Source organism: Carlito syrichta, unplaced genomic scaffold (assembly GCF_000164805.1).
Source record: "Carlito syrichta isolate Samal-C Ts95f unplaced genomic scaffold, Tarsius_syrichta-2.0.1 Scaffold313372, whole genome shotgun sequence".
Classification (NCBI taxonomy): domain Eukaryota; kingdom Metazoa; phylum Chordata; class Mammalia; order Primates; family Tarsiidae; genus Carlito; species Carlito syrichta.
The window spans coordinates 78,134-90,977 of NW_007257468.1; the positions used below are offsets into that span (position 1 = coordinate 78,134).

General features: G+C 35.7%; 1 protein-coding gene across 1 annotated transcript in view; it reads right to left on the bottom strand.

Moving 5' to 3' along the window:
• ITGA2 (integrin subunit alpha 2) overlaps positions 1 to 12,844 on the bottom strand; it is a 101,714-nt gene that overhangs the window by 44,729 nt on the left and 44,141 nt on the right. Inside the window, 4 exon segments of the mRNA XM_021718725.1 lie at positions 1,825 to 1,952; positions 2,124 to 2,238; positions 5,270 to 5,361; positions 7,811 to 7,920. Coding sequence (XP_021574400.1) covers positions 1,825 to 1,952; positions 2,124 to 2,238; positions 5,270 to 5,361; positions 7,811 to 7,920 — 445 coding nt within the window.

The following is a 12,844-nucleotide window of genomic DNA, read 5'->3' on the forward strand; positions in this document are numbered from 1 at the left end:
AATCACTTCTAGCTTTGTTCTTGATAGTTATCTTTCTTTCAATGAAAAATAAGTTCTTCTTTGTTAGAAGCCATCGGTGTATAATAGTAAAACTATTGCCTAGCAAGATGATATACTACAGCTTATCATTTGGTTCTCAAGAGTAATAACCATAGACTTTAAAGCACTGTCCTATATTTTACTATGTATGAATAGTAGAACAAGGTTTTTAATAGGAAGATTAAAACTGATATATAAATAAACTTTCTAATTATCCATGGAGAAAGGCTTGCAAACAACAATAAGCAACCATAAATGAAGGGTGACATCTCATCAATTGAGGGTAATTATGTATTGGAGAACTAGAGTTGAATATAAGAAAAACTAATGTGTTTCTAATCAGTGTAGTCAGTCTGGTTCTATTTGTTGTGCTGGATTTCTTCTGTTATGGACTTCAGCATTGATGCAGGGAAGTTGCTATATGTGCATCTTGGGCAGGAAGTTTCAGGTTTTCAAAGAAAATGTTTTTAGAGAGGATTTTATTTGAGAGAACTGAATGAAAGAAGAACTTCTGAATGAGATGTCTGGGAACAGTCCCTGGCCCTAGACATCAAGAAGGTCACAACCTTCTGTTAATGTCCTAGTTCTCAGGCATTGAAATCATCCTCTAAGCCAGGGGTTGCCAAACCCTGGGCCACAGACCAGTACCAGTCCACGACCTGTTAGGAACTGGCCTGCACAGCAAGAGGTGAGTAGCTTCATCTGTATTTACAGCTGCTCCCCATTGCTCGCATTACTGCCTGAGCTCCGTCTTCTGTCAGATCGGCAACAGTATTAGATTCTCATAGGAGTATGAACCTTATTGTGAATTGTGCATGTGAGGGATCCAGGTTGCATGCTTCTTGTGAGAATCTAATGACTGATGAGCTGAGATAGAGCTAAGGCAGTGATGCTAGCACTAGGGAGCAGCTGCAAATAGATTAACATTAGCAGTGAGGCTGGACTGCACAGAGATCATAATAAATCATTTGCTTGCAGACATATCAAAACCCTATCAGTGAGTGGCAAGTGAGTTGATGTACTTAAATTGTACAGCTGCATCTGGTATCAGGCTTTTAGTCAGAATTTGACACTTAATTTAGTCTACGAGTGTCCTACCCATTATTTTATTTACCACTTCCATCCATGCCTTTTTTTTTTTAAATGGTGAATTGTATAATTATTTCATTATATATTACAAAGTAATAATAATATAAATAAAGTGCACAACAAATGTTATGCACTGGAATCACTCCAAAACCATCCCCCAACCCCCTAGTCTGTGGAAATATTATCTTCCACAAAACCGGTCTCTGATGCAAAAAAGGTTGAGGACCACTGTGTAAAAGACTATAAAACAGTAAACAGTAGAATTATGCTTAATGACTTATTTATAAAAATCCCAAAATTCAAAGATAATTATTTTACCAAAAAAGAGTAGAGAAAAGAAAATCATTATTAGTTTAAATGGACATAAAGAAAATAGTGTATATTAGATTTTAAAATGTATTAATAAACTCATGGGTTAGAGGGACAAAAGCAGGCAACTTTAAGAAGATTAAAATATTACATCCCATTCCCTTAATGCTTGTGTCAGAAATAGAACCCTAAGGTCAAAAGACCAGCATTGGACAAAGTCATAAGTAGAATTACCCAAAGTGGTACAACTTTCAATTAACTTTCAAAACTACCGCTAAATGCATTTCAAATGGAGATTTGCAAACACAAAAATTAAGACTTCATATCTAACAATATATTCTCAGAATAAAAGCCATGGGCTAGTTTATGTATCACTGACATCCATACCTGTGTCTTTGTGGGGCTTATATCTAGGCCTTGTACAAATTTTTCCAAAAAATTCTTTACTGCGACCCAGGGATAAATACTGTTTGATTCATCACATACAACCACAACGTCTATGAAGGAAGGGCAAGCTATACAGGAAAAGATAAAAGAAACAAATTTTCATAAGTAAGTCAAACTTCACACCCATATAAATATGAGACTTAAGGAGGGTATAGGTGGTATCTGCTGATAAATAACCCACCTCCCAACTCCTTTAACTGTAAGGCATTGCTCAGACCATCTGTGCATTTATTACTTACTCTGAACTGCAGGTGAAAAGCTGGCCAAGAGCTGAAAATCGGGACTGACGTCAGAACAAACCCCAGTTGTGTAATACTGATTGCCACACTGTTGTGCCCACAGAGGACCACATGTCTTCAAAGAAATGAAAAAAAGGATAAAGGGAAACAGATGAAAATTGCTAACCTTCTACCTCTTCATTGTGGAACTCAGAAATCATTTCTATTCTCTTCTAAGATACTAATAATGGTCAAACTCTGGAAACTAACAAGGCACAAATGCCTTTGTGTGAGTGTCCACTGGGGCCAGCAGAAGTGATGGGAAAGTTGGCAGATGCTCTTTGCCCAAAAGCAGGACTTCCAGGAGCAGGAGCGCTGGGATTGTCAGAGGCAGGTATCAGTGAGGGGAGGAGGCCATCAGGTCACCAACCAAACTAGGAAAAATCCAGGAGGAGAATGTGTGCAAAGTTTGTTTGTTTTGCCTCTCAGTTACCTGAGCTTGAGATGCTTCATCTGGAGAATGAGGATTATCATATTTCCTATTTTTTGAGGTTGTTGTGAAGATTAAATGGGTTCATAGATTCAAAAAACACTTAGCATAGTACCAGGTAAGTAACAAGTGCTACATGATTGTTAGCTGGCATCATTATTGTCATTGTTGAACCTCAATTTCCTACAGTTCCTTGTATTCATACGGCTCAGCAGAAACCATAAACCCATTGGCCTCCAAGGTCCAGGAAGTATCCCTTGAAGAGAGTTTGGGGTGAGGTGATTGGAGAACCTATGCCTCATGTACAGGCTATTGTGGTTCCTGCCCATCCACTGGTGTGAAACAGACTGTGTTGTCAGATTCCCCAATTGTTCAAGGAGAGTCAGACAGCACAAATTTTGTGTGAAAATTCCATTTAAAAATCACTCTATATGCTGAGCAAATGCAAATGAGGCTTTTTTGACTGCCAGTTTTTAATTCTGCTATAACATATTTCTTTACTTTGAAGACTTCACACCCCCTATTTCCACTTCCTAATTAACTTCAGTCACCAAAGCTGGTTGCCACTTGTCGCCTTGCCCTCATCATACTTACTCCAATTCTTAATATCTCCATTAATGCAACCCCAATTCTCTCCTTTACAGGGGTCCTTGAATAACAAGAACACCTGATTAAATCACACGGGAAGCATTAGATTAAGTAATATTAAAATCCCTAGAAGAAAAAGGAGACAAGTACGAAAAAGAAATCTAGTCAAAGCCTAAAAAACACCCACAAAGTTTGACATATAAAGCTATGGGTCAATTGTTAAAATTGAAAAGAAGAGTGTGGATTTGCAAAAAGCAATTGGAAAAATAAAAGGAAACTTATTTAACCCAGTTTAACTATTAGTAGCTCAAAGGGGAAACAGCTGTGGTCATATTTCATACTCAATGAACAAAGCATACTTTTCCCTCTATAAAACTGGTTCATTTTGTCAATTAGCTAGGAGAAAATCATTATTATAACCTCTGGTTAGTTTATCAAATAACAGATAGCAATTATTGGTTCCTTTATCCCCATTCCTATGGGTTTTTTAAACATCGTCTTGAAAAATAACTTATGAAGTATTCAAGAAAAGATTTTTTTTGTTTTAAAAAGCAATGGAAAACAGCATTATGAAGTTGAAATTAGAATATGCCAATTGTTAATGCCAGAACTACATTCCTGCTTTAAGCCCAGAATTTAAGAAGGCTCAAAAAAATGTGATGATTGTCAGTCTTTTCCACATAATTCTCAAGAGTATCTTATAATTTTGACCTTTTAAGTATGTAAAGGAAACTTGGGCTTTTTTCTTTCTCCTCTCTCTCTCTCTCTCTCTCTCTCTCTCTCTCTCTCTCTCTCCTTGCCTTTCTGCTTGCTATATGGACTGTTAAATTAATTTCTCAAATTCTCTTGCAGTTTTTTAACTTTATCTGGTGTTACAGATTTAAAACATCAAAGCACATTCTATAATCCTTAAATCTTAATATGTTCCTCCTTCTGATTTATCCAACCTTAAAATCAAACAAGCAAAAAAAAAAAAAAATGAAAGCAACCTTAATATAAAGACTTTGGAATATTATAAACCACAAAGATCCATTTAAGTATTTGTTTATGCACTGATGTTAGCACATATTATAAACAATATTTAGTCTACTTAGTGACAGCAAAGTCATCAAAATACTAATATCTATTAGTAAAAATAGAATGACATTGCTCAGAATTGATTACATTTTTAGAATAATACAGTTTTAAAACATAAGTTTTTAAAAAAGCATGTCAATGGTATAGATAAAACTAATATAAAGTTAAATTAGATTTTCTAAAACAATTATAATTGGCTATAAAGTTCAAATAAGATTGTGTTTTTATTTGCCTTTAAACTTTTTTTGGTGTGTAGTTTCTCATTTTGGTATATAGTCAAAACTTTTCAGCAATTTCCTATATTATTTCTCTTATTAGCTCCAAGCTCAGAAATTCTTCCTTCTTTCAGAAAATTTCAACTTTTTTCTAGTTTTCTAGCACTTTAATTCACTTGAAAGTGTGTTTGAATATGCAAATAATTAACCAATTAATTGTTCCCAGATCACTTGTTAAATAAGGCATTCTATTTCACTGATTTGTGAAGATTTCACATCTTTTCATAACTAAATGAAAGCAAACACTGATGTGAAATAAGATGAGAGACTATGCCATGCCTTAAATAATACCAGATTAGTCAACAGTTACAGGAAATGATTGAAAACAAAAACACTTTATGGCTTTAGAAACTACTTTCTGAATTAGAAGTACCTGTATTGAAAGTTCCTACAGGACAGAGAAATGAGATCTTGGATTCTGCTGTTATTAACAAATACTTAGCACATTTTCCACGGACAAAAAAACAAAACAAAACAGTGTTCCTTTTGTCACCTCCCCCCCCAACCTTTTCTTCTAAAATGTCCTATGGCAATGGTTTTGCTGAATAACCTAAAAAGTCTACACAACAGATTATTTTGGATATCCAATATTGAGTATCCAAATAGCCTAATTTATCAAAAAGCAAGCTGTAAGCCTTTAAACCTCAAGATTTTTTAGTCTGATGGGAAGGATGGTGAGAAGACACTGACTACAGACTTTTTAGAGAAGAATGATCATCTGAAAAGTCAACACTCACAAGAAACCCTCCGGTTCCCATGTTCCTTGTAAGGGTCAAGCCAAGGCTCATGTTGGTTTTCATCTCAGTAACATTCAGAATGCTTGTTGAAGCTTTCAAAGGGAAAAGGATTTTAAAAAGTGATTACATATTACATCTTCACTGTTTACTTAAAGTTATTAAAGACAAATAGGCACACCCATGTTTATATATAGCATTGAATTTAGTGTCATAAGTACAGGTGCTTGAACAATATGATGAAATGTAGAGAAATGAGATGCCTTCAGTGATTCAGCAGCTCATTTTAATGTGTGAGGTTGCAGAAAATAAGACATCAGGGAGTGAACTCTGGAGACAGCATGACCTACAGGCATTTAAACTGAACTTTTTAATAATGTTCTGGCCAAACAAAACACTTTTGAGGATACCGATTTGGTCCTCCGCTTGTCAGCTCTGCTCTTTCCAAAGTCATAGTGGCTCTATCTAATGTTTTATTTTCTCTTGATTGGTAAAACAGATCCTTAAGGCGTTTCCTTGAGGCAATTTTCAATAATACCATTATTCCCTCATGTTTCCTAATCTCTGTCAAACCAGCACTACCACTTTCATTTATTCTTAATTGGATTCCTTTCCTTATTTCCCACAGTAGCTGTTGTAAAACTTGACTCTTCTAAAACCTCCAAACTCCACCTAGGTCCCATCACTCTCAGTGATAACCTGTGTACTACAGAGAAGACAAACCACACTTTCAGGGTCATCTCAGCTTCTCTTGTGATGATGGAAAGAGTATTCTTAGAACTCCTGCCTTTTCTCTCCTTCTGTTGTGTCTTAGAATAGGAATCATTCTTTCTAAGGGTCATATTCCCAAGCATCGATGACATTAATTCCACCCAGTTAACTCTATCCTTAACTAATAATTACTCCCTCTTTACCACCTCCTGCCATGCTCCCTACAAATAGAATTATCTCCTTTTTGCTAGAAAAGTCTTCTAACCCTGCTCTCCCAAATAGTTGTTTTTTCCAGGTCTCCTGTACTACTCGACTTCTAGAAATGGAGGTTGACTTTCACTCCTTGTCCTTGTTCACTACTCACACAAACCTAAATTCTTTATTACCTATTTTCTTCACACAACATTACTAGACGTATACTCTAGACGATTTACACAAAATATGACCTGATAAAGTATGGAAAGAAAATATTAAAACTTTTGTATGTATTTTAAAAATCCTTTTACATTTATTTTTATGTGAATGTGTTATTAGGAGAATAATATGCCAGTACATGTATATAGCTTTAAAAAATAATAAAAATATATACATTAGGTATGTGTTAAAAAATCAAGGGTGAATATATTATATATTAGTATATATATAATATATATGTTATATATATAACATATATTAGGGTGAATACAATAAAACATTTGAACTACATAATAAAATCTTGAATACTCATCTTTAGCTATATATATTTCATTATAAAATATATTTATATTTATCTATTTTATACATAAGTATGCATTTAATTAAATATGTAGTTATAATTAAATATAATTGTAATGTATGAAAATAATTATATTCAATACATTGACTTATATATATTTGAACATGGTGAGTGTTCAAAATGTTTGTAGATCACTGATCCAGATCACCCACAACCTCCTTAAATAAGCTGAAGATCTTTGCTTAGTCTTTGTCCCCTTCAGCCTCTGTAGCATTTAACACCTCTCATATTTCTTCCATGTCACTGAAAATGTTTATTGCACCCTTATTATATGGCAGAAATTAGTACAGATATTAGTATACAGAGATGTGTGAGAAACACGTCTGCCCTTGTTTCCAATTCTTCATCTTTTTTTTAAAAAAAACTTTTATTTCCCTTGATTTTTATAACTCTGTATTCATGCCTTAATTCTTCAGGGGAACTCTATGACTCCTAGTGCTGATTTTTTTTAAGGCTGCTGATGCTGATGTGACAATAATCAAACTGAATAACTTTTTCCTTGCATCAGGAAACACTACATGGATATGTCTCTAATTTAGTTTTTACACTTGCACCTTTAGTAAGTTTTTTGCATTAATAGAAAGCACCTGAGATGTGGATAATTAAAACAGCAAATAATTCCAAATTGTGGATTTTTTTTTTAGAATGCAATCCTTTAGGCATAATCAGAAATACAGAGTGTTTCTTGGCACCTCCAAACTCAGTCCTTGTACAGATGTTTCCATACTTAACAGTTTGTTTTGAGAAGAAAGAGAAATCTGGATGACCTCAGATTTCTTCAAGTAATTAACAATATCATCCTAAATGTTAATGGAAACCAGTCCACGGTCTGGGGGAAGATGGTCCAGTAGGCAGCACATTTCCCATACATCTTGTTAAGTCAGATCTCCAATGTGTTTTAAACATTTGGACAAAATCGGGCCCCATATGACTAAAGAGATAAAGGCAATATATATATATTAAGACAGAACGATGATTGTTTTTGTTATTTTTCAGTTGGGTATATAACATATGAGATTATTTTATTTGTAGAAAATCACTTGCTAATTAACACTTACCTTGCAAATTCAGTTTTTCACATGTAGCAGTGGATGGATCAACAGGACATTTATATACATCTCCCATTCGGTTCTCAGGAAAGCCACTCCAGGGTGAACCAACCAGTAACCTAGAAATAATTTTTCTTTTCATTAGACATAAAATATTAAGTATAGTTTGTGAAAGATGAAACTGACCACAAACAGTAAAAAACACATTTAATTGTAATTTTTAAAAGGGAATAGTTCATATTTGTTCAGCTATAAATGGCCTGGTTTCTTTCTTCTTAGCTGATCATGATACTTGAATGTTTGCAATACCACTGCTTTGTCAAATACCCTGAGAGTTCTCTCTGAAGCAACACAGTCCAATAGAAATATCATGCAAACCACAAATGTGAGCCACATATGTAATTTTAAAGTTTCCAATGACATTAATAAAAAGTGACAGGTGAAATTAATTCTAATAATATATTTTACTTAATGTATTCAAAGCTAGCAATCAATCAATCTAAAAATTAAATGAGCTATTTGACATTCTGTTTTTCCTATTAAGTCTTTGAAATTTAATGCATATTTTATATTTAGAGCACATCTCAATATGGACAAGTAACATTTCAAGTGCTCAATAACCCCCAGTAGCTAATGGTCATGTATCTGTCAGCATTGCTCTAAAGAATGAAATGATATCAAAACCAAGAGCAACAACTAACATTTGTTGAGTGCCTTCTGTGCCCTAAGCATTTTCATATGTTAACTCATTTAGAGAGAAGACACACCATCTAAGTGGTTTTATGTTTATTGTCTTTATAAGGGGATACCCAGCAAAAATACTCAACAAATATATTATGGAGCTCTCGATATGTGTAACAGCACGTATATATTCAGAATACAGGATGAGGCTGGTGCTCACATCCTTCCTTGGGTTAGTTTCACTTCCTACGGAACTTCTCAAACTAGAGACTATGTGTTTTCCTGCAGAAGCATTCACCTGATAATTCTGACTGCAGAAAGAGCTCATGTATCAATGTGATCCTTAGAAACTGTTGCAGGTTAATTACTCACCAGTATTCACTTAATAAGGAGGCATATATGCTTCAATGGTTTTGTTTTTGTCAGAACTGAGAAAGATTAGATTATCTACCTATGAAACTTAAATTCTTTCATGAACCTTTTGTATAAATATTTTCTCATTATCCATTAAACATGTGCCCCATGCTAAGTGCTATAGTGGATTCAAAAAGACTAATAGATTCCACTTTTCTAAGTCTAGTAAAACTGTTTTAAAATATATGACAAACAATACAATATACAAATGAATTGAAAGCTATGACTCAGTTCACTTGCAGAGCAATCATTAAAATGCTCAAAGGGTGCAAAAATGAACATTGAAGGATGAAAGTTTTAGCCAAGCATTGTTAGCAGAACAAATAGCATGAACAATCATGGAAAGAGGAAAATGCAGATTATTTTGAAAGATAGTCAATAGCTCAGCAATAAGCTTCTCCCCTTGCTATCTTACAAAATTATTCTCAAACAACTATCTTATAGGCATTCTAACTTTGATTCAAGTTAGAACTGAAGGATGTTTGTCTTCTCATGTGCAGATAATTTAGCATATTTACCTGTTGAAATGCTCCTGTGTTACTTCACTTAAGACACAGGAATGGAAAACCAAATGCCACAAGTTCTCACTTATAAGTGGCAGCTAAGCTACGGGTCTAAAAAGGCACAGAGTGGTATAATGGATATTGGAGACTCAGAAGGGGGAGGTGGGTAGCAAGGGAGGAAAAACCACCTATGGTGTACAATGTGCACTATTGGGGGTGTCGGTTACACTTAAAGCCCAGATGTCTTCACTGCTAGACAATGCACTCATGTAACCAAAAACCACTTGTACCCCTAAAACTATTGAAACACAAAAAATTAATAATAAAAGGTTATCTAAAGTCAGGATTACAATAATACCAGGCATTTGAGGCTTTTGAAAAAGGTGTATTTCTTAATGTTGGACATTAGTAAGTCCCAATATTCACTGTAATGGAAGGAGGGAGTCAGTGGCAAGATTCGGAATGCATGTTTGAGCATATCTGATGTTCTTCAAATTTACATAGTGCACAAGAAATTGGGAACCTCATGAAGACTCTGCACTGGGAAAACTGTCATCTGGCAACTTGATTTTCTCCATCTATGCAAGTCCTTATTCTTTATTTCACAATGCTACTACACAGCATGACCTCTGATTTTTGTGTGCTGGATACATCTAAAAGTGTAAAAAAGAAATAATCTGGCAACAATTTTCTTCTCCAGCCCTGTCTCTTTCCATGTACCTTCATGAAACTATATTTCAGTCATATTGAACTCAGCTCTTCCTCCAAATCAGGGTCTCTCTTGCTTTCAAACCTTCACACATGCTGTTCAGTGCCTGGCAAAGTTCTGCTCCTTAGTTAGGTCCCCTGCTAAACTCCACGTCCTCCAGGAAGTCCCTCTGATTCTTCCAGATCTGAACAAGGTGCTTTCCTAAGTACTTCCATAGCCTCTAACTTTTCTCTGTTCCATTTGTTTTTAAGTCACATTGCCCTGTAACTGCCTTCCTTCTGACTAAATCCCCCACTAGAGAGAAAAGATACATGAGGGCTGGATAACTATTTGTTGAATGAAAGAGTGAAAACAAAAACAAAACAAAACAAAACAAAACCAAATGGGCAAGCAAATGAACACATGATTCTACATCATTATTTAAAAGAACTTTCTTGGTTGAGAAAACACTGAGTATAAAATTCTAAATTCTATTCTTATTGAGAAGCATTTTTTTTAAGTAAAATTTTTTAAAGAAAGAAATGAAGGAAATCAGCCAAGTTAAGATGAGGGCATTATACTGTCTCTGTTCTGTTACCTATTTCTGGTTCGTCTCCACATATCTACTATGCATCAAATTGTGTTTTTTTCTTCAAGTAAATGCTGACTGTGTAGTATTTGTAGAAAGGAAAGCAGCACCTTTTAACAAGAAACTATTATAGGAAGGGAGGCTCTGCCCCCTTGGCATGCTGGGAATTCCTATCAATTATAGCAAGTCTTTTAACAGGTGGTAATGTGTATAAGGCTTTCCAAACATTATTTAATTTAATGTGCAAAAGAATTCTAAGGCTACTTTATCTGCATTTTACAGATGAAACCACTGAGACAGAGAGAAATGAGCAACTTTCACATGTTCACATGGCTAGTGAGAGCTAAGTGTGCCCAATTCTGAAGCTCAAGTTCTTAACCCCTAGGCTATTCTTCTTCTTAACCACACCAAGGCCTGGCATGTAGGGTCTCAAATAGGAAAACTATCTGAACAGGTGGGTTGGGTTCTAGAACTAGCATGTAGTAGAAACTAGACACTGAGGTTCAGGTCACACTTAGTGTAAAGGGGGATGTGGCTGGGTGATGTTTGAGGGGGTTGCAGATTGGACACCAGCAACTGCTGTCTTGGGAAGTCACATCTATACTGTGGGGACTGGGTTATACTGTTCTCAATGGCAGGTAAGAATGGACTTTGTCAAACAATACAAAATGTGGTAACTCAGGCGACTTCAATTATGCACATCTCCATCCATCCTTACCACAGCCCAGGGTAGACATACTAAGAAACAAAAGATAAGTCTGTTGGACCAAAAATTTAAGTGTTATGCTCTTCATAGCATCCAGCTGCACACAAGCTATCTGCTGTCTCCATGAGAAGGTGCAAAAGACTATTTGCTATTTCCTGTAGGCATAGTATTCCCTGGACACTCTACCTCTCACCTCCTGCCACCTCATCAAAGAACTCAGGATTTAACTCACCACTATTTGTCACAACTACCTCTGTGAGAATTGTGGCCCTACTAAGTTAATCAGACAGAAAAAAGACAAAGGTAGGCACCTACACTTGAGTGCCACTGAACAGGAAGACTGTGAAAACACTTGAAATTCTCTGAAAGACTCCATTCAAATATAACTCTGACAACATTAAGCTATAAACTCTTAACACAAGGTAATAGAAAACACTGGAAAACCAGATCCTTTTGGTGATTCTTGAAGGACAACAAGGGCTTCCTCATCACATATGACTCATTCCTTAAATGTTGTGAAGCACATTAGTAAGTAGCCTACAGGTCATGTCAGTGACTACAAAGGAGATTGCAAAAACCATGGCCCACCTCCTTTATTGGCAAAGCTTCCGGCAGACTCCCCTCCTCACTTCACCCTAAGGCCTTGAAATGAAATCCTGGTTCCTGACGAGTAAGAGTCACACTTATCAGGAAAGGCTATGACATCACCAGTCATACTACTACAAGGGAGGAGTTGGGACATTCTTTTAATCAGACAGGAAGCTGAGGGAGGCTGGCATATTTCCGTATAAAATTTTAAGTAATCAGTTGTAGCAGGAAGCGACACACCGGGAGAGAATGCTACCAAGGTGAAGATTAGGATACGTTGGTGGGTATGCCTGTTGAACTATGGCAAAACTGCTTTGAAGTAACAGATTTAACTTAATCTCAACTAGACAAAAGAGCTGCATGAACAGTCATGCGTGCTGATTCTCAAAACAAAACAAAATCCCAAGCTATAAACTTCTCTTTTCCTACAGTGAAACTGGGAATTCTTCCAAGACTACTTTAAATAACACTTACTGTTCAATTATCTTGTGGGAAAATAGTGATTACACAGACTTCCAAAACATAGCCAATTTGCCCACCTCCAGTGGAATTCAAAATACTTTGTTTAGTTAGTAAACAGTATTTATGGTGGTGTAGGTAGGGGAGCTTTAAACCCACAATCCAGTGACTGTTATAAATACCTTCCTTTGGTCTGTGAGTCTCTAAACTCTCCAAGCATTCCTTCAATACAAGGGAGTTTACCAGAGATTACTGACAGAGGAGTACCTAAAATAGTAGGGCAAAACATTTTGTTTTATTCCATCCAACAAATCTTTATTGAGCTCCTAGGGGCTGATATGTTGCACAACTCCAGGAGTCACCATTTCCTGAATGGTGTGCCCTGACCTTGTACAATATGCAACCTGTGAGTCTG